The 22,504-nt window shown below is 47.6% G+C and overlaps 2 protein-coding genes across 9 annotated transcripts in view; one reads left to right on the top strand and one right to left on the bottom strand.

Moving 5' to 3' along the window:
* TAOK3 (TAO kinase 3) overlaps nucleotides 1-5,992 on the bottom strand; it is a 65,394-nt gene extending 59,402 nt beyond the window's left edge. For all 8 annotated transcript variants that reach the window (XM_083373535.1, XM_083373532.1, XM_083373538.1 and 5 more), the window contains exon 1: nucleotides 5,758-5,992. The gene's annotated coding sequence lies outside the window, so the exon portion shown is untranslated. The remainder of the gene's footprint in view (nucleotides 1-5,757) is intronic.
* A 2,436-nt stretch (nucleotides 5,993-8,428) lies between these two features.
* Nucleotides 8,429-22,075, top strand: SUDS3 (SDS3 homolog, SIN3A corepressor complex component). The gene is made up of 12 exons (XM_083373582.1): nucleotides 8,429-8,657; nucleotides 10,173-10,242; nucleotides 11,352-11,407; nucleotides 12,960-13,031; nucleotides 13,878-13,897; nucleotides 14,405-14,561; nucleotides 15,771-15,866; nucleotides 16,532-16,593; nucleotides 16,860-16,881; nucleotides 17,027-17,132; nucleotides 19,337-19,421; nucleotides 21,024-22,075. The coding sequence occupies exons 1-12, from the start codon at nucleotides 8,444-8,446 to the stop codon at nucleotides 21,120-21,122; spliced, it is 1,059 nt and encodes a 352-aa protein (XP_083229708.1). The 5' UTR covers nucleotides 8,429-8,443; the 3' UTR covers nucleotides 21,123-22,075.
* The last annotated feature ends 429 nt before the right edge of the window (nucleotides 22,076-22,504 follow it).

Raw genomic sequence — 22,504 nt, 5'->3', positions numbered from 1 at the left:
TATGTCAAGGACTAGCTGCGCTGCCACGTACACTATCCAGGCTTTATAATAATAAATCATAATTAGGGCCCCCAGAGAGCCTTGGTGGAGCAGTGGGCTAATGCCTCCTTAAGTAACACCAGCTGCCTGCAATTAGTGCAGGCTCGCATCCCACCAGGCTCAAGGTTGACTCAGCCTTCCATCCTTCTGAGGTAGGTAAAATGAGGACCCAGATTGTTGGGGGCAATTAAGCTGACTTTGTAATAATGCCGCTTGGGGTGTGTGTGAAAGCCCTAATAAGCAGGCATATACATAGACTGAAGGCTACTGCTAAGCTTGTAAGCTGCCCTGAGTCTTCGGAGAAGGGCGGGATATAAATGGAATTAAAATAAATAAATAAATAAAATAAATAAATAAATTTGCCAATCACGCCTGTTCTTCTACTTGCCCCACACCAGGCGAGATTCAGCAGGAAGCAAAACTAAGCTATCATTAGCACCAGCTCACTCAAATGCGGATAAGGCTTCCTTGTTTGCAAGGAGGAAGAAGCCTCCAATATTTCCTGAACTTCCCCAGCCTTTTCAGTGACACAGACAAAATTGAATAAGCCCCCACCTATTTTTTGCCCCCCCATGCTCAAATGCACTGAGTGCTCCCTCCCTCCCCCCCTTCCCCATCAGGAAGTTGTGGGTACAGAGAATGCCAAGGCTTGGTTCCCTATTCGAATTCAACCTTACTGCAGCTTCCTCGTTTATTTTTATTTTTTTAGGTTCGGATGACTTATGTCATTCAAAGGAAAACAACAGCAGCGACTGAGGAGAGGAAAAAAAATGAATTTACTCCAGTGACCCAAAGTCTCAAGGATTTGGTTAGTAACGTGACTATTTGGTAGGTCTCCCTCGCGGAAGGTAACGGAATCCAGAAATGCTTTGGGGACAGAGCTTTTAGAGAAGGGAAATAAATGTTTTTAAGTAAAAAAGGTACGGAAGAACTTCTTGGAACCAACTAAGAAGACAGAATGTGATTTCAGGAGCCTTTACATCCAGTGCAGAAAATGAGATAGATAGATAGATAGATAGATAGATAGATAGATAGATAGATAGATAGATAGATGAAAGAGAGCTGATAAATAAAGATATATAGAGAGATATGATAGAGATGATAGAGAGACTGACAGACAGACATATACAGTAGATATACAGATAGATGGATAGATAGATAGATAGTAGATAGATAGATAGATAGATAGATAGATAGATAGATAGATAGATAGATGATATATATATAAATGATAGGGTTTTTTTTAGTTGCTGGCCCAATATGGACTCTTTCTTCGTGTATCATCAGTGCCATCCATCCCATCACTTTTGGGAGATCCAATTTGCTGACCCACAAAAGTCACTTCCAAACTTTTTATTAGTTGCAAATAAATAAATAAATAAATAAATAAATAAATAAATAAATAATTCTCGGCCAAGCCTTTTTCTTGGTGACATCGTTTAGCTTCTTCTGTCTCCCTCAAGTGTTTTTCAGTTTTGTAGAAAGTCTTAAGAATGCTATAAATATTTCACACACACACACCTCTCCGATTCAGCTTTCTGAATGAACAGCAAACAAAATGCTCTAGAGAGGCTCCACGCAGTTTAAAGTGATATTAAAGGGGATTATTATTACTATTATTATTTTATTATTATTATTATTATTATTATTATTATTATTATTATTATTATTATTATTATTATTATTATTATTATTATTATTATTATTATTAGCCTCCCTGATGGCAGGATTAGAAAGGTGACATATAAAGCTTGGGGATGGGGTGGGGTGGGGTGAACACATTCAAGATTGGCGTGGGTTTTGGGTTTGCTATTACGCAACTCTGAAAAATAATGATTCAAGACTTGTGTTTTGTTTCCTGTTATATAACTTAGCAATTTTTGCACTATTAGTAGAAGACCTGTTTAAAGATCTCAAAGCATTTAAGTAGTCCGGTAACACAGACCAGAGCTTCTGAGCCAACAGCCTTGAACCTGGTCCCTTTATACCAAAATTCTCAATCCAATCCCGTTCTATCGATTCCACCTACTCCGTCAGAGGCCGAGCTGATATTTTTCTGCCTTCCAAGCAGTGCTAAATTCAGCCGCTTTGCAATTCTCTGCCACGCTATTTTAGTGCATTTTGCCTAGCACCAACGAAAACTCCCTAGCTTGCTGCTGGCCTGCAGGGAGATTTAAAGGAAAAATAATACAAACTACAATTATCTGAAGGGGGGGGAGAAATGAGGGTCACAAGTCACTTTTTTTTCAGGGCCGTTTTTTTTTTAAAGTTACAGCTAAGGCTACGATGCTTGCCTACCTTTGTCTTTTCATTTGGTGTTATTTTATTTGCACTTGTAAAATTAATTAATAGTAATCATAAGGAAATCCTCTCTTTGAACAGGTACCGTGTAATTACATCGGTGTCACGCAATGAAAGGATTATTCCTTCTTCCCGATGTTCAGGATTTTAGAAGCTAGCGCCTAGGTGGACGGAATTGCTTTTCAAAGGAAGGCACCATCAGGCGTAGCCTCTATAGCTTAATCTCTAGTTCAAGGTAGAAGACATGGCGCTGGAGAGTACAGCGTGGTCTTATCTCAAGAGCAACTGTCTCTCTGCTCCCTTATCTTTTTTAGAATTAGAATAACAGAGCTGGCAGGGACCTTGTAGGTCAGAGGTCTTCAAACTTGGCCCTTTTATGACTTGTGGACTTCAACTCCCAGAATTCCTCAGCCAGCTTGACTGGCTGAGGAATTCTGGGAGTTGAAGTCCACAAGTCATAAAAGGACCAAGTTTGAAGACCCCTGTTGTAGGTCATCTAGTCCAGCCAGATTTCATGCCTAAGACCGAACTAGAACTCACAGTCCGGCCCCTTAACCCAATTGGCTCTATTCTATTTTATTTCTTGCCGAAAGTTTATTATTCATGCTTTGTTGTTGTTAGTTGCGAAGTCGTGTCCGACCCATAGCGACCCCATGGACGACGTTCCTCCAGGCCTTCCTGTCCTCTACCCTCTTCTGGAGTCCATTGAAGCTCACGCCTACTACTTCAGTGACTCCATCCAGCCACCTCCTTCTCTGTCGTCCCCTTCTTCTCTTGCCCTCAATCTTTCCCAGCGTTAGGCTCTTCTCCAGTGAGTTCTTCCTTCTCATTAGGTGGCCAAAGTCTTTTTGAGTTTCAACTTCAGGATCTGGCCTTCTAAAGAGCAGTCAGGGTTGATCTCCTCTAGGACTGACCGGTTTGATCGCCTTGCAGTCCAAGGGACTCGCAGGAGTCTTCTCCAGCACCATAGTTCAAAGGCTTCAATTCTTTGGCGCTCGGCCTTTCTTATGGTCCAGCTTTCACTGCCCTACATTGCAATTATTCATGCTTAGAATGTAGCAAGCGGGCCCATGGACGCAGATGCCAGCCAATGCACAAGAACTAGAAGTGAAGCTATTTACACGCAACCTGCTTTGCATCTCGGTCTCTCTTTACCGAAAAAGAAAAGGGGGGGGTGTAGGTGGGAGAAGGCATCACAAGAAAACTCAAAATTTTCCTCTCCTCCTCCTTTCACCTAAGCACTGCTTCTCCCTCTCATCCCAAGGAGCCCTCCAGCACCCCAGATTGGCTTTCCTGAACTGGATGCCCTCCAGCTGCCTGGGGACATCCCACCCACCCCCCACTCCCAGAAATCCCTGTGAATTTATTTATTTATGTTTTTTTGAAATTATTTATGTAAACGTACACGCCAACCGTCTGGGTGACTCCTCACATCACCAAGAGAAGAATATGAAACCGGAGAGAGTTGCAGCTATCCGAAGAGCTGGAGGCCAAAGCCGTCTGCTGCAAAGCTTGCACCCCCAGCCCCGCTTCCCTGCCGCCACCCCCCCCCATAATTCTCCTCCTTACAACGCCTCTTCCCAAACACCCAGCGGGCTGCCTTCTCCGGCATTTCAGGTGGATCAAGTCTGCCAGACTTTGCACTGTTTTCCTTAATGCAACCCTCCTCCCACAGCAGCACCCCAGCCCTCAAGTCCAGCCCTTCCGGGGGTCCCCCACCCCCTCTCCAAACCATGGAGGGCTCTCTGAACCTCCAACTCCTTCTTTTTTCCCCTCCCTCCCAATATAGACCTCCCCACACACACACACCTCCCTCTCCCCCTCTCTTGCCCTCCCCAGACCCTTTCCCCCCCCTGCACAGGTCTGCCATCTCCTTCCCCAGCTGCCCCCCCTCTCCCCACAGTTTGCTCTATAAGCACCATGGGGGGGGAGAGGGAGGAATGAATGGAGGGAGACTAGATGACCTCGGATGTCCCACCCCCTCTTTCCCTCCATTCTTCCCCCCACCACCCACAGGTCTCCCATCTCCTTCCCCAGCTGCCCCCCCTCTCCCCAGAGTTTGCTCTATAAGCACCGTGCGGGGGGGGGGGGAGAGAGAGAGAGGAATGAATGGAGGGAGGGAGGGAGACTAGATGACCTCGGGTGTCCCCACACCCTCTTTCCCTCCCTTCTTATTTATTTATTTATTTTAATTCCATTTATATCCCGCCCTTCTCCGAAGACTCAGGGCGGCTTACAAGCTTTAGCAGTAGCCTTCATTCTATGTATATGCCTGCTTGTTAGGGCTTTCACACACACACCCCGAGCGGCATTATTACAAAGTCAGCTTAATTGCCCCCAACAATCTGGGTCCTCATTTTACCTACCTCGGAAGGATGGAAGGCTGAGTCAACCTTGAGCCTGGTGGGACTCGAACCTGCACTAATTGCAGGCAGCTGGTGTTACTTAAGGAGGCGTTAGCCCACTGCTCCACCAAGGCTCTTCTTCTCCCCACCACCCACAGGTCTCCCTTCTCCTTCCCCAGCTGCCCCCCCTTCCTCCTCCTCCTCCTCTTCCCCACTCTTGGAACAGCCCGACTTTGCTCTGCCAGCCCCCCTCCCCCTGAGACCGACTAGATGAACTCTGGTGTCCCCACCCCCTTTCCCTCCCTTTTTTCCCCCCCCACCACCCACAGGTCTCCCTTCTCCTTCCCCAGCTGCCCCCCCTCTCCCCATAGTTTGCTCTATAAGCACCGTGCGGGGGGGGGGAGAGAGAGAGAGGAATGAATGGAGGGAGGGAGACTAGATGACCTCGGGTGTTCCCTCCCTTCTTCCCCCCTCCACCACCCACAGGCCTCCCATCTCCTTCCCCAGCTGCCCCCCCTCCTCCTCCTCCTCCTCCTCTTCCCCACTCTTGGAACAGCCCGACTTTGCTCTGCCAGCCCCCCCTGAGACCGACTAGATGACCTCGGGTGTCTCCACCCCCTCTTTCCCTCCCTTCTTCCCCCGTCCACCACCCACAGGCCTCCCATCTCCTTCCCCAGCTTTCCCCCCTCCTCCTCCTCCTCCTCCTCCTCCTCCTCTTCCCCACTCTTGGAACAGCCCCACTTTGCTCTGCCAGCCTCCCCCCCCCCCGAGACCGACTAGATGACCTCGGGTGTCGCCCCTCCTCTCTCTCCCCCTGCGCCCCACACGCAGCCTTCAACTTCCTCCCGTAGAAGGAGGAGGGAGGAGGAAAGGGGGGGCGCCTTCCGCCTTCTTTTTTTTCCCTCTCTCTCTTTTTTCCCCCTCCTTCCCCTCAGCGGCTGCTTCTTTCCTCCTCCGGCCGCGGCGCCGCTCCTCGCCACGCGACCTCCTCCTCCTCCTCCTCCTCCGGCTGTCGCAGCCCCGCGTTCCGTCCCTCCTCGGGGAAAAATAAAATAAAAAAGTGCCTCCTTACCCGTCTCCGGCTGGGAAAAGTTCCCGGCCGGCCCTCGGAAGGCAAGCCCGCGCCGTCCGGATTCCCCGCGCCAGCCCCGCCGGAGACGCAGCTGGCAAATCTCCTCAGGCGCGGCCAATGGCGCTCGACCGCGCGGCGCTCCTCTCCCCGGCCTGGCTGGCCTCCGAGGGAGCCTCGTTGGCCGCCTCCGAGCCGGGAAGACAGCAATCGGCGCTCGATTGCCCAGCCTGTAGCCCGACTCGGCTCCTCCTCCTCCTCCCGCCCCCTCCCACCTCCGTCTCAAGGGGAGAGAAAAAAAAAATGAAAAATAAGGGCTCAGCCACAGGACCAATCAGGTGGCGGCAGCTGCGCTTCCGCGTGCCGAGGGAAGCCTGGCGCCGGCTCCGCCCACGCGCCGGGCGGGGCCCTGGGAGGTCAATGTCGGGCAGAGGGATGAAGAGGTTGCAAAAGGTGGCGCACCCTTGCTCCGGAGCAAAAGTTGCCCCGGGTGGGGTGGTAGTCAAAGATCCAGGAGATCTTACCTTGGTGCAAAGTCTGGCTGGGCGGGTAGAAAATGCCAGCTGGGCTGATCCCTAAAAGGGTGCAGCTGCTGCTGCTAAAGACCAATGCCTTGTGCGTCCACAATTCCACTTGGCCAGTAAAGAATTCTGTCCCATTTCTCTTTATTCTTTCTTATTCTGTTCTGTTGTATTCTGTTTTCTATTATTCCATTCTACTCTGTCTTGTTGGGGGCAATAAGCCGACTTTGTAATAATGCCGCTTGGGGTGTGTGTGAAAGCCCTAACAAGCTGGCATATTAATTAATTAATTAATCTTATTTTAACGGGTTTTATTTATGCAGGGACAAATATAATTTTTTTAAAATTTGTTTTTAACTTTTGTATCTTGGTTTTTTAATCACCCTGTAAACCGCCCTGAGTCCTTCGGGAAAGGGCGGTATATAAATGTAATAAAATAAATAAATAAATAAATAATATACATAGCATGAAGGCTACTGCTAAGCTTGTAAGCCGCCCTGAGTCTTTGGAGAAGGGCGGGATATAAATGTAATAAAAAATAAAAAAAATAAAAATAAAAGTTTAGATAGGAAAGTTGGACAAAAACACTCTTTTTCCACCTGGCTGACCTGAACTGACAGGGATTTTAATTATGTTTTTAATTTTTAACTGTAATTTTTAACTTTATTTTAAGGGGGCCATTAATTTAATTTTATTTTAACTTCTGTATTATTGTATGTTATTGTTGTTAGACGCCCTGAGTCCTTCGGGAGATAGGGTGGCATATAAGTCCCAATAATAAATCAATAAATCAATAAAAACATTCCCCAGGCTCCTGGCTAGGGACCGTGCATCTTTAAAAGCATGCAGGGGAATTCTGGGAGTTTGAGGTCCATCCATCTTAAAAGATGCTGGCTGGGGAATTCTGGAAGTCTTTTTTTCTAATGTGGACGTTTTTAAGAGGAGACTGGACGACCATTGGTCTGAAATGGTCTAGGGCAGGGGGTGGGGGGGAACCTTGGCTCTTTTTAATGACTCGTGGACTTCAACTCCCAGAATTCCTGAGCTGGCACGGCTCAGCTTGGAAACCTCTCCCTTTCCCCCTCAGCGTGGCTGGCTCAGGAATTCTGGGAGTTGAAGTCCACAAGTCGTAAAAGAGCCAAGGTCTAGGGCAGGGGTGGGGAACCTTGGCTCCTTTTACGACTTGTGGACTTCAACTCCCAGAATTCCTTAGCCAGCCAGCATCAAAGAGCCAAGTTCCCGACTCCTGGCAAAGGGTTTCTTGGCTGAGCAGGGGCTGGGACTACAAGACCTCCAAGGTCCCTTCCAACTCATCATCATCATCAAAGTCCACCCATCTTCAAGGCGCCAAGGTTGAGTTACCCAAGACTAGCTAGACCAAGCATTGAACTGCCCCCGGAGCTGCGGATGGCCCCTGACCTTCGGTCCTTCTGCTGTGACCTAAAGACCTGGCTATTCCAACAAGCGAGCCTGGACTGATCATCGTTTTTTTTAAAAAAAAAATCCCATTTATATCCCGCCCTTCTCCGAAGACTCAGGGCGGCTTACAATCTAAGAAGCACAAATCAATGTGCTTAGCAATAAATAAATTAATTAATTAATTAAATTTGGTTTTTTATTGGTTTAAACCAGGAGTCTTCAAACTTGGCCCTTTTATGACTTGTGGACTTCAACTCCCAGAATTCCTCAGCCAGTGTGCCTAGCCTAGCACGCTGGCTGAGGAATTCTGGGAGTTGAAGTCCACAAGTCATAAAAGGGCCAAGTTTGAAGACCCCCCCCCTGGTTTAAACTGTTCATATTTCTCATATTGTTTAATCCTCTTTTAATTTTTGGATTTACATCGGTTAACTTTTTATTGTTGTGAGCCGCCCTGAGTCCTCGGGGAGAAGGGCGGCATATAAATTTCATAAAGCTAAACCTAAACCTAAGAGGCGAGTGAACGGAGCCCGGAAGAAGGTGGTTCGCGTACAAGTCTACCGAATGAGTCTACGTTCGGCCGCTGGCGGGCGACGCCCCGCCCACGGATCTACGGAAAGAGCGGCGGGCCAAAGCGGGTTGGAGACGCCCCCGCGGTCCCGGAAGCTGGCTGGCGCGCCTGCGCGGAGAGCGAGCGCCTTTCTGCGGGCGCCGCGGGACGGAGGGGCGAAGCGCGCCTCGCTTCGCGGGCCATGAGCGCCGCCGCCGCCGCCGCGCTGGTTCCCCCGGCGCTGCTCCCGGGGCCGCCGCTGCCGCCGCCCGCCGCTTCCACGCTGCCCCCGGGGGCCGCCGCCGCCGCCATCGCCGCCGCCGCCGCAGCCGAGAGCTATGGGGAGGAGGATCTGGACAGCCCCGCCGAGGAGGAGGACGGCGAGCGCAGCGGACGCGCGCGGGACTCCGACGAGGGTGAGCCCGGCTGGTCTGGCGCCCGACTCCAAGACCCATCACTCCCTGCCGGCCGCGGGGGCTGGAGGGGGTAGTCCCGTCACTTCCGGCCTGGCTGGCTGGCTGCTGGACTAGCCCAGCGTTTCCCAACCTTAGGAACTTGAAGATGCGTGGACTTCAACTCCCAGAATTCCCCAGCCAGCTATGCTGGCTGGGGAATTCTGGGAGTTGAAGTCCACGCATCTTCAAGTTCCTAAGGTTGGGAAACACTGCTCTAGCCTACCCATTGCTCCGGTTGCCGCGAGAGCAGGGGGCTGACTCCAACACCCATCGTGCTCTGCCGACAATGGAGGCGGCCCGGGCTGAGCCCCAAGGCCCGTAGCTTTCTCTCTCGGAGGTTGAACCCCACTAACCATCCCAGTGGGCAGGTGCTGGGCCCCAACGCCCATCGCTCTCTGCAGGGGATGAGTCGCATCACCACAGCACCCATCGCTGTGCCCTAGATAAAGTGAGTGCAAGTGCTGGACCGCAACACCCATCACTCTTTGCAGGCAGTGGAGATTGTAGGGGCTGGAGCCTAACTTCCTGCCTCTTGTGGCTGGACCACAACGCCCATCACTGGCTTGTGGTCCTCACTGCCCATCGTTCTCTGCCAACATTGGAGACTGCGTGGGATGAACCCCACTAACCATCCCAGTGGGCAGGTGCTGGGCCCCAACGCCCATCGCTCTCTGCAGGGGATGAGTCGCAACACCCATCACTTCCTACCCATCACTGGCAGTGCTGTGTTTGGCACCACAGCACCCATCGCTGTGCCCTAGCTAAAGTGAGTGCAAGTGCTGGACCGCAACACCCATCACTCTTTGCAGGCAGTGGAGATTGTAGGGGCTAGAGCCTAACTTCCTGTCTCTTGTGGCTGGACCACAACACCCATCACTGGCTTGTGGTCCTCACTGCTCATCGTTCTCTGCCAGCATTGGAGACTGCGTGGGATGAACCACAGCACCCACCACTTCCTGTCTGGGTGACTACAATACCCATCACTGGGTGTAATGATTGCAGGTGCCCAAGCACAGCACCCATTGTTCTGCCCCAACTAGAGCGATTGCAAGTGCTGGACCACAACACCCATCACTCTCCGCCAGTAGTGGAGACTGTAGGGCAGGGGTCCTCAACCTTGGCAACTTTAAGACTTGTGGACTTCAACTCCCAGCATTCCTCAGCCAGCCTTGAGGAAGTCCACCAGTCTTAAAAGTTGCCAAGGTTGAGGAGCCCTGCTGTCGTGGCTCAACACAACATCCATCACTTCCTGCCCCTGGTGTCTGGACCACAACACCCATTGCTTTCTCCCAAGAATGGAGACTCTGGGTGGTGGGACCACAATGCCCATCTCCACCACTTTTCAAACTCACCCCTGCTGAGGGCCAAGGTCTCTAGAGGGCCTGCTTTGGCCCTGCAGGTTCATCTGGAGGAAATGCTTGAACCAAAAGGAACTTATTTGATGTTTTCTGACATGATGCTGATCCTGTTGCTTAGATACGGAAGATGCCAGTGAGACTGATCTGGCGAAACACGATGAGGAAGATTACGTAGAAATGAAGGAACAGTGAGTATTACCACAGCTTTGCACCATAGAGTATCAACATTGTTAACTCTCAAGACTCTTCCCCCCCCCCCCACTGGGTATTCAAAATGGACTGTGATTAATATACGTGTGTGTGTGTGTGTGTGTGTGTGTAAATATGCTGGTGGATGGATGAATGGATGGATAGATAGAGGCAGACAGATGACAAGCAAACTACCAGTTGCAGCTGCAGTAAAACAGCTGGGACTTTTTTTTAGCCAATTCCACCTTGCAAAGTGAAATAAAGAATTCCTGCCCATGACATTGACTGAAGAACTGCAGGACAATCAGAGGCAGGGAAGATGGATGAGGACAGCGATACAGAGAGCCTTAAGGATGCTGACAAAGCCCAGCAAGTCATAATTTCTGGCCGCCTCATGGTTGGACAGAAAAGGGTTTTTATTGCACAAAAGACCAGGGTGTTGCACACTCTTCTGCAAAATGAGATCTTCAAGGACACAATTAGGTGCCAGATGCTCACAACCCCAAGGCTTGCAGAAGAACTAACCAACGCCAACTGCGGTCCGTTCCTAGGCTCTCTTTTCGAGCTGGCTTCTTAATTCTAGAAATATTGGAAATGCTCTTTATTTGTTTAGTGACTGTTCAAAGTCACCAACGCACCGGCAAGGGTATTGAAAGGGAAGGAGATGGGAAGGCAGAGAGGAGGCGCAGGAGAAGGGGCAGAAAGCGCCACGATAATTGAAAATAAATGGTGAGTTATATGAAATCGGTGCTGCAAGAAAAGTCGTAAAGTGGGGCAGAACTCACTTTAACAAATTTCTCAGCAGTCTAAATTGTGAGCTCAGTTGTCGCAAGTTGAGGACCACCGGCACATGTAACGCCTCAGTTGTTTTGGGATTGTACCCAAAGCATCTATCGCTGGATACTACCTTTTCTCTCTTTTGCTGCAGTCATTCTATTTCTTATTTGCTGTTGTTCGTATTTTGTTATCTTCTCCAGTTCTTCCTCACCTTATTCCCCTGTTTATGATGATGATGATGATGATGATGATTTATTACATTTGCTAGTCGCCCATCCAGATTGCCAGGTGACTGGGCAGCTTATAACATTAAAACCTGTTCTCTTTACAGGATGTACCAGGATAAATTGGCATCGCTAAAGAGACAGCTGCAGCAACTGCAGGAAGGTAAGGCTTTTGAATTGCCAACTACGATGCCGCTTAGTTTTGTGAGTTTGCCGACACGGGAATATTCAGTTCTCGGATCTGGTCTCTTGCAAGATCTTCAGGGGGAAAAGAAACTACGCTAACAAGAAGGTTTGCTAGTCCTGAAAAGTCGGTTCTGCAACTATTCAACTCATTCCTAGCCTGCTGACCCCCTTCATTTATCAGCTGGGAGGCTCAAATCCAGGAACCCCCCACCAGCATGTGGACGACTTCTGCCTGACAACTTTGACATGGATTCCCAGTGGAAAGCCAAACAAGCCGCTGAATGCTCAGACGTAGGGGTGACATGATAGCAGGGTTCGAAGATTTGAGGGGCTCCCACAAAAAAAAAGAGGGGGTCAGCCATTTTCCAAAGCAGCTGAAGGCAGGACAAGAAAGAATGGAAGCTAAGAAGGAGCATCAACCTAGAACAGGGGTGTCAAACTGGCGGCCCGTGGGCTGGATGCGTCACGCCCACCCCGGCTCCACAAAGGCAAAAAGCGCCACGATATGTCACGGGACAAGATGGAGCTTGACACCCATCACCTAGAATGAAGGAGAAACTTCCTAGCGGGGAGAACAATTAACCCAGTGGAACGACCTGCCTCCAGAAGCTGTGAATGCTCCAACACTGGACGTTTTTAAAAGGGAGACTGGACAGCCCTTTGTCTGAAATGGGATAGGGTTTCCTGCCTGAGCAGGGGGTTGGACTAGATGACCTCCAAGGTCCCTTCCAACTCTTGTTATTCTGTTAATTTCAGTACCTGTTATCACCAGCTAACCTGACCGGTGTAAAGGAATAGAGGCGGGGGTGGGGATTTTAACTCAGAACTCTCAGAGAATGCAGACGTTTTTGGTAAACTATCCATATCACTGTCAGGACCCACCCCAATCCACGTCTTAGGAAAACAAAAACTCTTGGGAGTCAGTTCTAGTCCAAAAGGAATTTTTACTAGGACATGCTTGGTTGTGGGAATACAAGACAGGACTTGGTATTGTTTTACAAATTGAAACTTTATAAAGAGTTCCCGGTTCAACCCCCCTTCCCTCAACCCCATTTGGTCAGGGCCCCCCCCCCCCATCATTTTACTTTGTGTCATCCCTTTCGTGGGAAAAAGGGAACTTCGAATCTTTATGGTTATTACCTTCTTCCTCTACAGATTCAAATGGAGACACAGGCCAGATGCCTCCTTCCCTAACCCTCCCTTTTGTTCCCCCAGTTCAAAAGGTTTCCCTTGGGTCTTTGAAATAACCTAAGGCAGGCTGAATCCACATGCGCTCCTCCTTCCTCGGGAGATGGCAGAATCCATAGGGGGGGGGATAATGTTTTAAACATACATTTATGAATGTGATATAAATGGATTCTGACAATCACTCCTTTCCTGAATGAACCGATGGTAGTAATTTCAAATCTGGCAATGATTACCAGGTAACTGCTCCTCTAGCAAAAAAAAAAAAAATGAGAGAGGGGAGAAGATTTGTTTTTAGACCCACGCGGTTGCAGTTTCTCATGCTGTGACTTCTTATTCCGTAGGTACCTTACAAGAATATCAGAAGAGGATGAAGAAGCTGGATCAGCAGTACAAAGAGAGGATTCGCAATGCAGGTAACAACAACAACAATAACAATATAAAAAGTTAGAAGGGACCTTGGGGATCATCTAGTCCAACCCCCTGCTCAGGCAGGAAACCCTATCCCATTTCAGACAAAGGGCTGTCCGGTCTCTTCTTCAAAACTTCCAGTGTTGGAGCATTCCCCGCTTCTGGAGGCAGGTTGTTCCACTGGTGAATTGTCCTCAGTGTCAGGAAACTTCTCCTTAGTTCCAGGTTGCTTCCCTCCTTGAGTAGTTTCCATCCGTTGCTTCTTGTCCCGCCTTCAGGCGCTTTGGAGAATAGCTTGACTCCCTCTTCTTTGGGGCAGCCCCTCAGATACTGGAACACTGCTATCACGTCACCCCTGGTCCTTCTCTTCATTAAACTAGACTAGGTGAGCAGGTTGGACCGAGGTAGCAAATTCATCCTAACATGGAAAGTTAATCTACTCAGGATTCGTACCTTACAGTGTGAGATAACAGGTAGTCCTCGGCTAACGAGCACAGTTGAGCCCAAGCAAAGCCGTTATTAAGCGAGTTCTGCCCCAGTGTATGACCTTTCTTGCCACAATTGCTGCAGTGGTTAAATAAATCATGTCATTAAGTGAAGCTGGCTTCCCCCATTGACTCTGTAAGTTCGGCTGGGAAGTTACACATTGGTGGGGGGGAGGTGTCATATGACTCCCCGAAATAGCGCAGGTGTCATAAATACGTGCCCCTAAATTTTTGATCCCGTGAGCAAGGGGATGTTGCAACGGCTGTAAGTCTGAAAAGCTACCTCAGAACCACTCCAGTATTCTGCTAAAATTAAACATGCCTGTATCTTCCCTCTAATAATTGCCCTGTCTTTTTTCCTTCCAGAGCTTTTTCTTCAGTTGGAAGTAAGTATATCTTAACAAAAACTATTTTACGTTAGGACGTCAGGATTATTTCTCTTTGCCGCATTGGATTCCAGCTGAAAATAGATCTGGAGTCAGTTCACCCAAATTTAAATAAAGCTGCCGTGACGCTTTGAGCGTGATTTTGGACCTAACCTATCAGAGCCCCATCCAAGATTTATTTATTTTATTTTATTTTATTTTAATTCCATTTATATCCCGCCCTTCTCCGAAGACTCAGGGCGGCTTACAAGCTTAGCAGTAGCCTTCATTCTATGTATATGCCTGCTTATTAGGGCTTTCACACACACACACCCCAAGCGGCATTATTACAAAATCAGCTTAACAACAATCCCAACAATCTGGGTCCTCATTTTACCTACCTCGGAAGGATGGAAGGCTGAGTCAAGATGGGGGTCAGGCAGCCGATGAAGGAATTAGCAAACTGAAGAGCAAGCTAAGTGTCGCCTTCCTTGAAACTTCTCTCCTTTTCTTTTGGGTGTGGATTAGACAGAGCAGGTGGAACGAAACTACATCAAAGAGAAGAAAGCAGCAGTGAAGGAGTTTGAGGATAAAAAAATTGAGCTGAAGGAGAGCTTGATCGCGGAATTGGAAGAGAAGAAAAAGATGATTGAGAGTGAGAAGCTCACCATGGAACTGACCGGAGGTAAAGCAGGGGCTAAATATTTTCCAAGCCGTTGAGACAAATTGCTTTGGATGGCCCTGACTTCGGTGCCCAGATTCAGTAGAATCTTTACAAACGTCAGCCTGGTTTTTTTGGGAGATTCAGTGAATTAGAATCACAGAATAGCAGAGTTGGAAGGGACCTTGGAGGTCTTCTAGTCCAGCCCCTTGCTCAGGCAGGAGACCCTATCCCATTTCAGACAAAGGGCTGTCCAGTCTCTTCCTAAAAACCTCCAGCGTTGGGAGGATCCCACATTTCTGGAGGCAAGGCGTTCCACTGATTAATTGTTCCATCAGAAAATTCATCCTTAGTTCTAGGTTGATTTCTCTCCTGGATTAGTTTCCATCCGTTGTTTCTTGTTTTGGCTTTGGGTGCTTCGGAAAAATAGCTTGATTCCCTCTTCTTTGTGGCAGCCCCTCAAATATTGGAACACGGCTATCATGTCCCCATTAGTCCTTCTTTTCATTAGACTGGACACACCCAATGAAATTTCATTTTAATGCATGCTGATTAGTGTACATTTAAAGTGACAAAAGTTATTCTGTCTGTCTGTCTGTCTGTCTGTCTGTCTGTATCTATCTATCTATCTATCTATCTATCTATCTATCTATCTATCTATCATCTCTGTCCATCATCCATCCATCCCCCCTCTCCATCCATATCTATCTATCTATCATCTATTATCTATCTATCTATCTATCTATCTATCTATCTATCTATCTATCTATCTATCTATCTATATCTATCTATCTATCTATCTATCTATCTATCTATCTATCTATCTATCTATCTATCTATCTATCATCTACTTATTAATCTCTATATCTCTCCCTCTCATATCTCTATCTATCTATCTATCTATCTATCTATCTATCTATCTATCTATCTGTCTGTCTGTCTGTCTATCTATCATCTATCTATCTATCTATCTATCTATCTATCTATCTATCTATCTATCTCTATCTCAATCATCCATTAGCTACCCTATATTTCTCTCTTTGCTATCATCTATCTATCATTTGTGTCTATCCCTTTGTGTTCTACAGATATGAAAAATATCTCTGGGGATGGGAGTGAGGAGTAAACAAATAGTTTTTATTATGCCTCAGTGCTAAGGTGGGGTTTTTTTCTGTACCTTTAAAGAAATTTTTGTGGCCCTTACAATCCAACTGGTTTGTTAATTCTCTTCAGATTCCATGGAAGTGAAGCCGATCATGACAAGGAAATTGCGGAGGAGGCCGAACGATCCCGTCCCTATTCCTGACAAAAGGAGAAAACCAGCTCCTGATATCCTTTGTGCAACGGGACCTTGCCCGAAAGCCAAAGCTGGCCAGTAGCGGTAGTCCTCGCTTTACAACCGTTCATTGGGCGACCGTTCGGAGTCATAACGGCATTGCAAACGGTGACTCGTGCTCATTCGCTTCGCCGAAACTTTGTTTATAGCCATGGAAATTGTGGTCATAAGTCAAGGACGAGCTGGGTTCTTCAGCCCTGGAGTGGCTTCTCCCCATCCTGAATGGCAGCCCCCAAGAAGCCTTCTGGAGACGTGGCCGAACATTTGGTCCAGGGAGAGAGTCCAAGGCGTGTTTGGAAGCGCTTGAGGTCCCGTTTTGCATTATTGTTAAATCACATTTTTTTCTCGTGGTCTTGGCTGAAAAAAAAACCCGCCCGTCTTAAAGTTGACTATTTTGCTTCCAGATTTCAGCAGCGCAGTTTGGTTTATAGGGCTAACCATCATGTTCCCACTTCCCCTCCCTGAAAAAAAATCAGCATGTTCATTAACATTCAATCAACAATGGCTAAAAAAACCCAAAATTACAGCACACACCCTCTCAGTACGGCATGGAAAAAAATGAAATGGCACCATTGGGCTGTTTTGGCAAGGCCAAAGCAGTTAACGTGACTGTCCTGGATTTATTATCATTATGGAGAATGCCCTTAATGTGTATCACCTCAGCTCAATTATCTCCTAACAGATGAACAGATAATGGAAGATTTGAGGACCCTGAATAAGGTACGTGCGGCTAGGAGAAGAAACGCGCGTGGGGGGGGGACCCTTTGTTTTCTGTCTAACCACCCCGGCGTAGTCTCCCAACAGAATTGTTGAGGACTAGACGCTTGTGACAAATGTCAAAAAGCTGTTAATAGCTCCTCATTTCCATATAACGGAAACCTGAACAGCTAAAAAAAAGCCGAATTTCTCTTGCTGAATCCCTCCCATTTTCTGGGTCGTATTTTGTAACTGTTCCTTTAACCGTTTCCCTCTGCTTTTTTTTATAGCTTAAGTCACCTAAAAGACCAGGTGAGTAGTACCACCGCAGGCATTGGGTTTTAACTTAATTTTTAACTAGTTAATTAAAGCGAAATCTACCCTTTCCTTCTTTTGCTTGAGCTCGTGGCCGTGTCTTTAAACCGCCGCCTATCGCCAAGTCCTCTTTCTTTTCCAGCGTCTCCTTCCTCGCCCGAGCACCTGCCGACGACGCCGGCGGAGTCCCCAGCCCAACGGTTTGAGGCACGGATAGAAGACGGGAAGCTATACTACGATAAACGATGGTAAGGGGCCCGGCTAGGACGAGGGGCTTTTTCAAGAGCATGTTTAATAAGCTTGCAAAACGAAAGGGCAGCAAAAGTCAGGCTTCTTTGTAAACCTGGTGGAAAGTCAGCTGGGACAGAAGCTAAGTACGGCGAGTATTAATGGCTGTTCAAGCTCAGAGGGAACCGTCCCAGCAGGGGGGATTCTGGGAATCGTAGTCCCAAAGCTGACTTTGTAATAATGCCGCTTGAGATGGGGCCGAAAGCCCTAATAAGCAGGCATATACATAGAATGAAGGCTATTGCTAAGCACATTGATTTGTGCTTTAAATTGTAAGCCGCCCTGAGTCTTCGGAGAAGGGCGGGATATAAATGAGATTAAAATAAAATAAAAATAAAATAAAGTCTCCCCACCCCTAGCGGAGCCCAATGCAGGGGACAATTGGAAATCAAGGAAATCAAGGCTGCCGTGATCGTTTTATACCACAAGGTGGCAGGAGAGGATCAGAAGGGACTCTGTCTCTAAGAGAATGGCTGGTTTTTATTTTATTTTATTTTTGTCCCCATTCCTGCCATACCTTTAAAAAGATCCCGTCTACCGTCCTCGCTTAATGACCGGTCGCTTAAGGACTGTTCAGAGTTAATGATGGACATTTCCCCCCCCAACCTGTTTAAAGTTTTTAACTGAAAACATGTGACCTGGTGTTGGTAAGGCTTGATGAAAGCAATTGCATTATTAACAGTTTTTAATGTTTGCGTTGGTTAGGCTGAAAAACGGCTTGCTTCTCCTCTTCTCCTCCTCCTCCTCCTCCGTCTCCATAAATCTCACTCCTCTCTAGCACTGACAATGTTTCTCTTCCTCTTCCTCCTCCTCCTCCGTCTCCATAAATCTCACTCCTCTCTAGCACTGACCATGTTACCTAGTTTGGGTAACGAAACAGCTGTAAGGAAACAAGCTCAGAGAGCGATCCCTCTTTTTCAAAAAAACCTCTCTTCCTTCTAGCATCGATGACGTTACTTAGCTGGGTTACGAAACGTCTGCCAGAAAACAAGCCAGATCAGAGAGCGCTGAGGTTTCTGCCCTGTCATTAACTATCTGTCTATTGTCCTTCCTTCACTCCCTTCCTTCTCTTCTCCGCAGACCCCATTCACTTCTAGCCCTGCAATTCCCTGGCTTAGGGGTTTTCTGCGTGTAAGAGAGTATTTTTTTTTATATGAGGCTAAATGCTTTGTTTAATTTCAAAATATTTCTGGTTATTTTTGTTCTCCTTTCACAGATTTTCCTTCGCTCAGCATAGCTATCCCCCTGTACTGTTAGAAATATGTATCGTATTTTATTTTATTTTTCAAATTACAATAGTTTGTCGGAAAGCCGATACTTTTAAAATAGCTTCCGTGTGTAGGAGGACAATTTTGACGTGCAAATTAGAATTCCCCAGCTATCATATCTTTTTCTTTTTTTTTTTAAATGAATCCGCTGGCTGCTGGAAAAATATGTTTCTTCCTCTCTTACCTTGATAGGCAACATGTAAAAGGATCATTATCTCGAAAGAACAAATGATTATGGCTAGGAATGGAATATCTAAAGCTCCTTAATGGTATTTAAGATTTACAAAAATAGCGGGTTTTTCAGGCTCAGAACTCAGAATCTGGGCAAAGAGCTGAATAAGGCCGTCGTAATGAGCACATGCCGATTGCCAAGCCCTCAGATTTTCTTCACGGGACCCAGGTGGGTGCTGCGACGGTTGTAAATATGAGGAACGCGTTTTCAGTGGTGTAACTCTGAACAGTCACTTTAAGCAAATGACCGTTAAGTCGAGGACTACCTGTGTGCGGAAGGGAGGAATCCACACTCCACAGAAATCAAAGTTGCTTGATTTGACACACACCTACATCCAACCCGTGCCTAATATTTTAGATTATAGCAGAAAGCAAAAAAGCAAAAACGTATCTCTTTGAACAAGCTGGCCTGGCCTGATGGGATGGGGTTGGGTTTTTATTACTTTTAAATGTGTTTTAACCTATTTAAGAGTTCTGGGCACTTTGTTTAATCTTTTTTAATTTTTGTATTCTGTCTTTTTAACATGTATTGCCCTGTTAATACACCCTGAGTCCTTCGGGAGAAGGGCGGTATACAAATAAAATTAATAATAAAATTTTTAAAAAAAAACCGAAATAGGATACGCATGTGCCCTACGATGGATCGATCTATATTTTCTTTCCAGGTATCACAAGAGCCAAGCTATTTATCTGGAATCGAAAGACAACACCAAAATCAGCTGTGTGATCAGCTCGGTGGGAGCCAACGAGGTAAGAAAATGTCTCCCTTTTGTTGGGGTGTGTGTGTGTGTGGGTATTCTGGAGTTGCAACTCGAGAGCAGCCTTCCCCGTAACTTTGGCGTGCTTTGATAAGCCGTATTGTTTGCAGGCTTCGTTCTTGCTTAGTTGCATGGCAACCGTCCGCTGGAGGGCTTCGGGAAAGGATCCTTCAGAGGGAGAAAGGGAGATTCTCATCAAGCAATTATTTCTTTGGATACCATGTCTGATCTTACCACGGCTCTTCTTTTGAAACTTAATCAGAACTCTTGTCTAGCTGTTCTGGGGGTGGGTCAGACACAGAAATCTTCACTGCTCCACTGCTTTTAGCTGGTTGCTTTTAAATCCATGCGGTTCCCCGCGATGACGTCATCTCTTTTCTTGCTCTTAGATGTGTTGCTAAAAATGGAGAAATAAGCCGTTGGTTGATTTCTAGCTGGGTTATGAAAGCTTCTTCAGTCGAAGGCTGTAATCTTTCCTGCTCCTGTAGGAGGAGAGCAGCAGAGATGGAGGGCGGAGTTAAGTGGGTCACGAGCTTAGAGTCCTTGTGTTGCCACAAACGTTCGAAGTCTGGCCCCTCTTGAATTCTGCTGACTCTTAATTTAGCTCCTGTTTAATAATGGAACTTTAGCTGACTAGATTCTTGCGTAGAGTCTCAAGCGATACACCTTCTTGACTGCAACTTAATACGTGATCGCAATCTTCCTGTGCTTGTGGGGCTGTCACAGAAGAGGGGATTGATTTGTTCTCCAAACCACCTGAAGGCAGGCCAGGAAGTAACAGGTAGAAAGATCATTAAAGAGAGATTCAACCTGGAGCTAAGGAGACATTTCCAGATATTGAGAACTATTAACCACTGGAACGGCTTTGCCTCCAGAAGGTGTGGCTGCTTCATCACCAGAGGTTTTCAAGAAGAGACTGGACAGCCATTTGTCCAGAATGATATAGGGTCTCCTACTTATAATAATAAAGTTGGAAGGGACCTTGGAGGTCATCTAGTCCAACCCCCTGCTCAGGCAGGAAACCCTATACCATTTCGGACAAATGGCTGTCCAGTCTCTTCTTAAAAACTTCCAGTGTTGGAGCATTCACAGCTTCTGGAGGCAGGTTGTTCCACTGGTTAATTGTTCTGTCAGGAAATTTCTCCTTAGTTCCAGGTTGCTTCTCTCCTTGATGAGTTTCCATCCATTGCTTCTTGTCCTGCCTGCGGGCGCTTTGGAGAACAGCTTGACTCCCTCTTGTTTGGGGCAGCCCCTGAGATACTGGAAGGCTGCTATCATGTCCCTCCTCGTCCTTCTCTTCATTAAACTAGACATACCCAATTCCAGCAGCCGTTCCTTATATGTTTTCGCCTCCAGTCCACTTGATCAGGGGGTTGGACTAGAAGATCTCCCAAGGTCTCTTCCAACCCTATTATTATATATAATAGTATAACCAAGGGGGTGTGGAATTGCAGGCAGGATCCAAGCGGACGTCTGGTTGGCATACATCATCCTGAGCCAGTCCAGTTCTGAAACAGCTCCGTATGGGGACAGATCTGCACACCATCACCATTTCTCTTTTCTCTCTCTCTCTCCCTCCCCCAATCCTTGACAGATCTGGGTGAGGAAAACCAGCGACAGCACAAAAATGAGAATCTACCTTGGACAGCTTCAGAGGGGCGCTTTCGTGATCCGCCGCCGATCTGCAGCTTGACTGCCTTTTCCCCCCCCAGAGGACTCTCGTGTTAAGGACAATCGGCCACCTGCGAGATGTGTGCCTGGGCGCTCTAGGTGCGATTGCCTCCTCCCCCCCCCCAAATTATTTCTTCCCTTCTTTGGAAGTGTGTCTCCACCAGCCGCATTCTTCCGGTGTTTCTCTCGTTGAACGTCCCGCAGCCCGGATTGACGATTTTGCTTTCGCCGTCTCCGTTCAGAAGGACACCCGCGTTTTTCCCGTCTGTCCATGCTTTCATTCCGCTGTCAAGCGGTCCGGTCGAGGGGGGCCCAAGGCGGGCCGCCTGGAGGAAGCTCAAAGCGGAGCGACGCCAAACGTCACCGGGTTGAAATTGACAGCGTTGAAACGAGTAAAAAAAAAAAAAAAAAGGACGGCCTTGACATGCCGGGAAGCGGCTGGGAGCTAATCAGAACCGATCTCGGCGTCCTGAATTTGGAGTTATTTATACGAACAGGAGTTAACACAATTTTTTTTTCCACGATTAAGCCAAAGCTACGTTCAGAGCTTGGCGTGGTTTTTCTGTTCTTGGTTTTGCAGGCAAAGAGGGACAAATGCAGAGGGGCTATTCTTTCTGTTTCCCCCCCCACCGGTCCCCCTTCCTCAAGAGTTTCCTGCTCCAAGCAGCACCAGGAAGGACCTTCGGCTGAGGGATGTGGCCGAATGTGTCCGCAAAGGGAACCCCTTTGCCGGGGGTACCTTCCCTTTCTTCAGACTGGCCTTCTCCAAAAACGAAGAAAAACTTTGATCACCTCGTTTGAGGGGGCCTTGACTTTGTGCATGCCACTTTATTCCCTTTCCTCTGCCCCCTTCACAATGTAAATAACTCAAGAGAGTAGAGCTTGGATCCAGACTGAAAGCAGAGGCCGAACTTTCCCAGTATTGTACTGTTTTTATGACATGTTGCTCCCCAAATATTTTTTAATCTCTCTGGTCTTATGTGTGGTGTTGGCTTTATTTCTCCCGGCTTCACAATTCTGCGCAGGCTGTGCGGGCATCTCTTAACTTGGTCCACCCTCGGCCTTCTCTGGCCAGTGGAGGTCTCTTGCCTGTGCCAGATTGCTCTGCAGGTTATTACGGGTGGAACGAATCGGTTTGAAAACAAACCGTACCTACCATCGCTAAACCAAGATGAGGCATCACACAGCCATATACGCCAAGATGGAACGTTCCAGACATGCAGTAAAGAAGGGTAATAGTTATACCAGCCTGTGTCCTCATGCTCAGCTGCAACATCTGGGTTTTCACGGACATCCCACCGATTGGCCCCGAATCCCCCAACTGATTGTCACGCCTAGGAACTTGGGACTAGAATTCACAGCCAAAGTCACCCAGTTAGCTTTCGTGCCTCAGACAGGATCAGA

The sequence above is a fragment of the Vipera ursinii genome, assembly GCF_947247035.1.
Source record: "Vipera ursinii genome assembly, chromosome: 14".
Classification (NCBI taxonomy): domain Eukaryota; kingdom Metazoa; phylum Chordata; class Lepidosauria; order Squamata; family Viperidae; genus Vipera; species Vipera ursinii.
The sequence above is the reverse complement of the archived record's forward strand: the minus strand, read 5'-3'. Positions and strand labels throughout refer to the sequence as shown.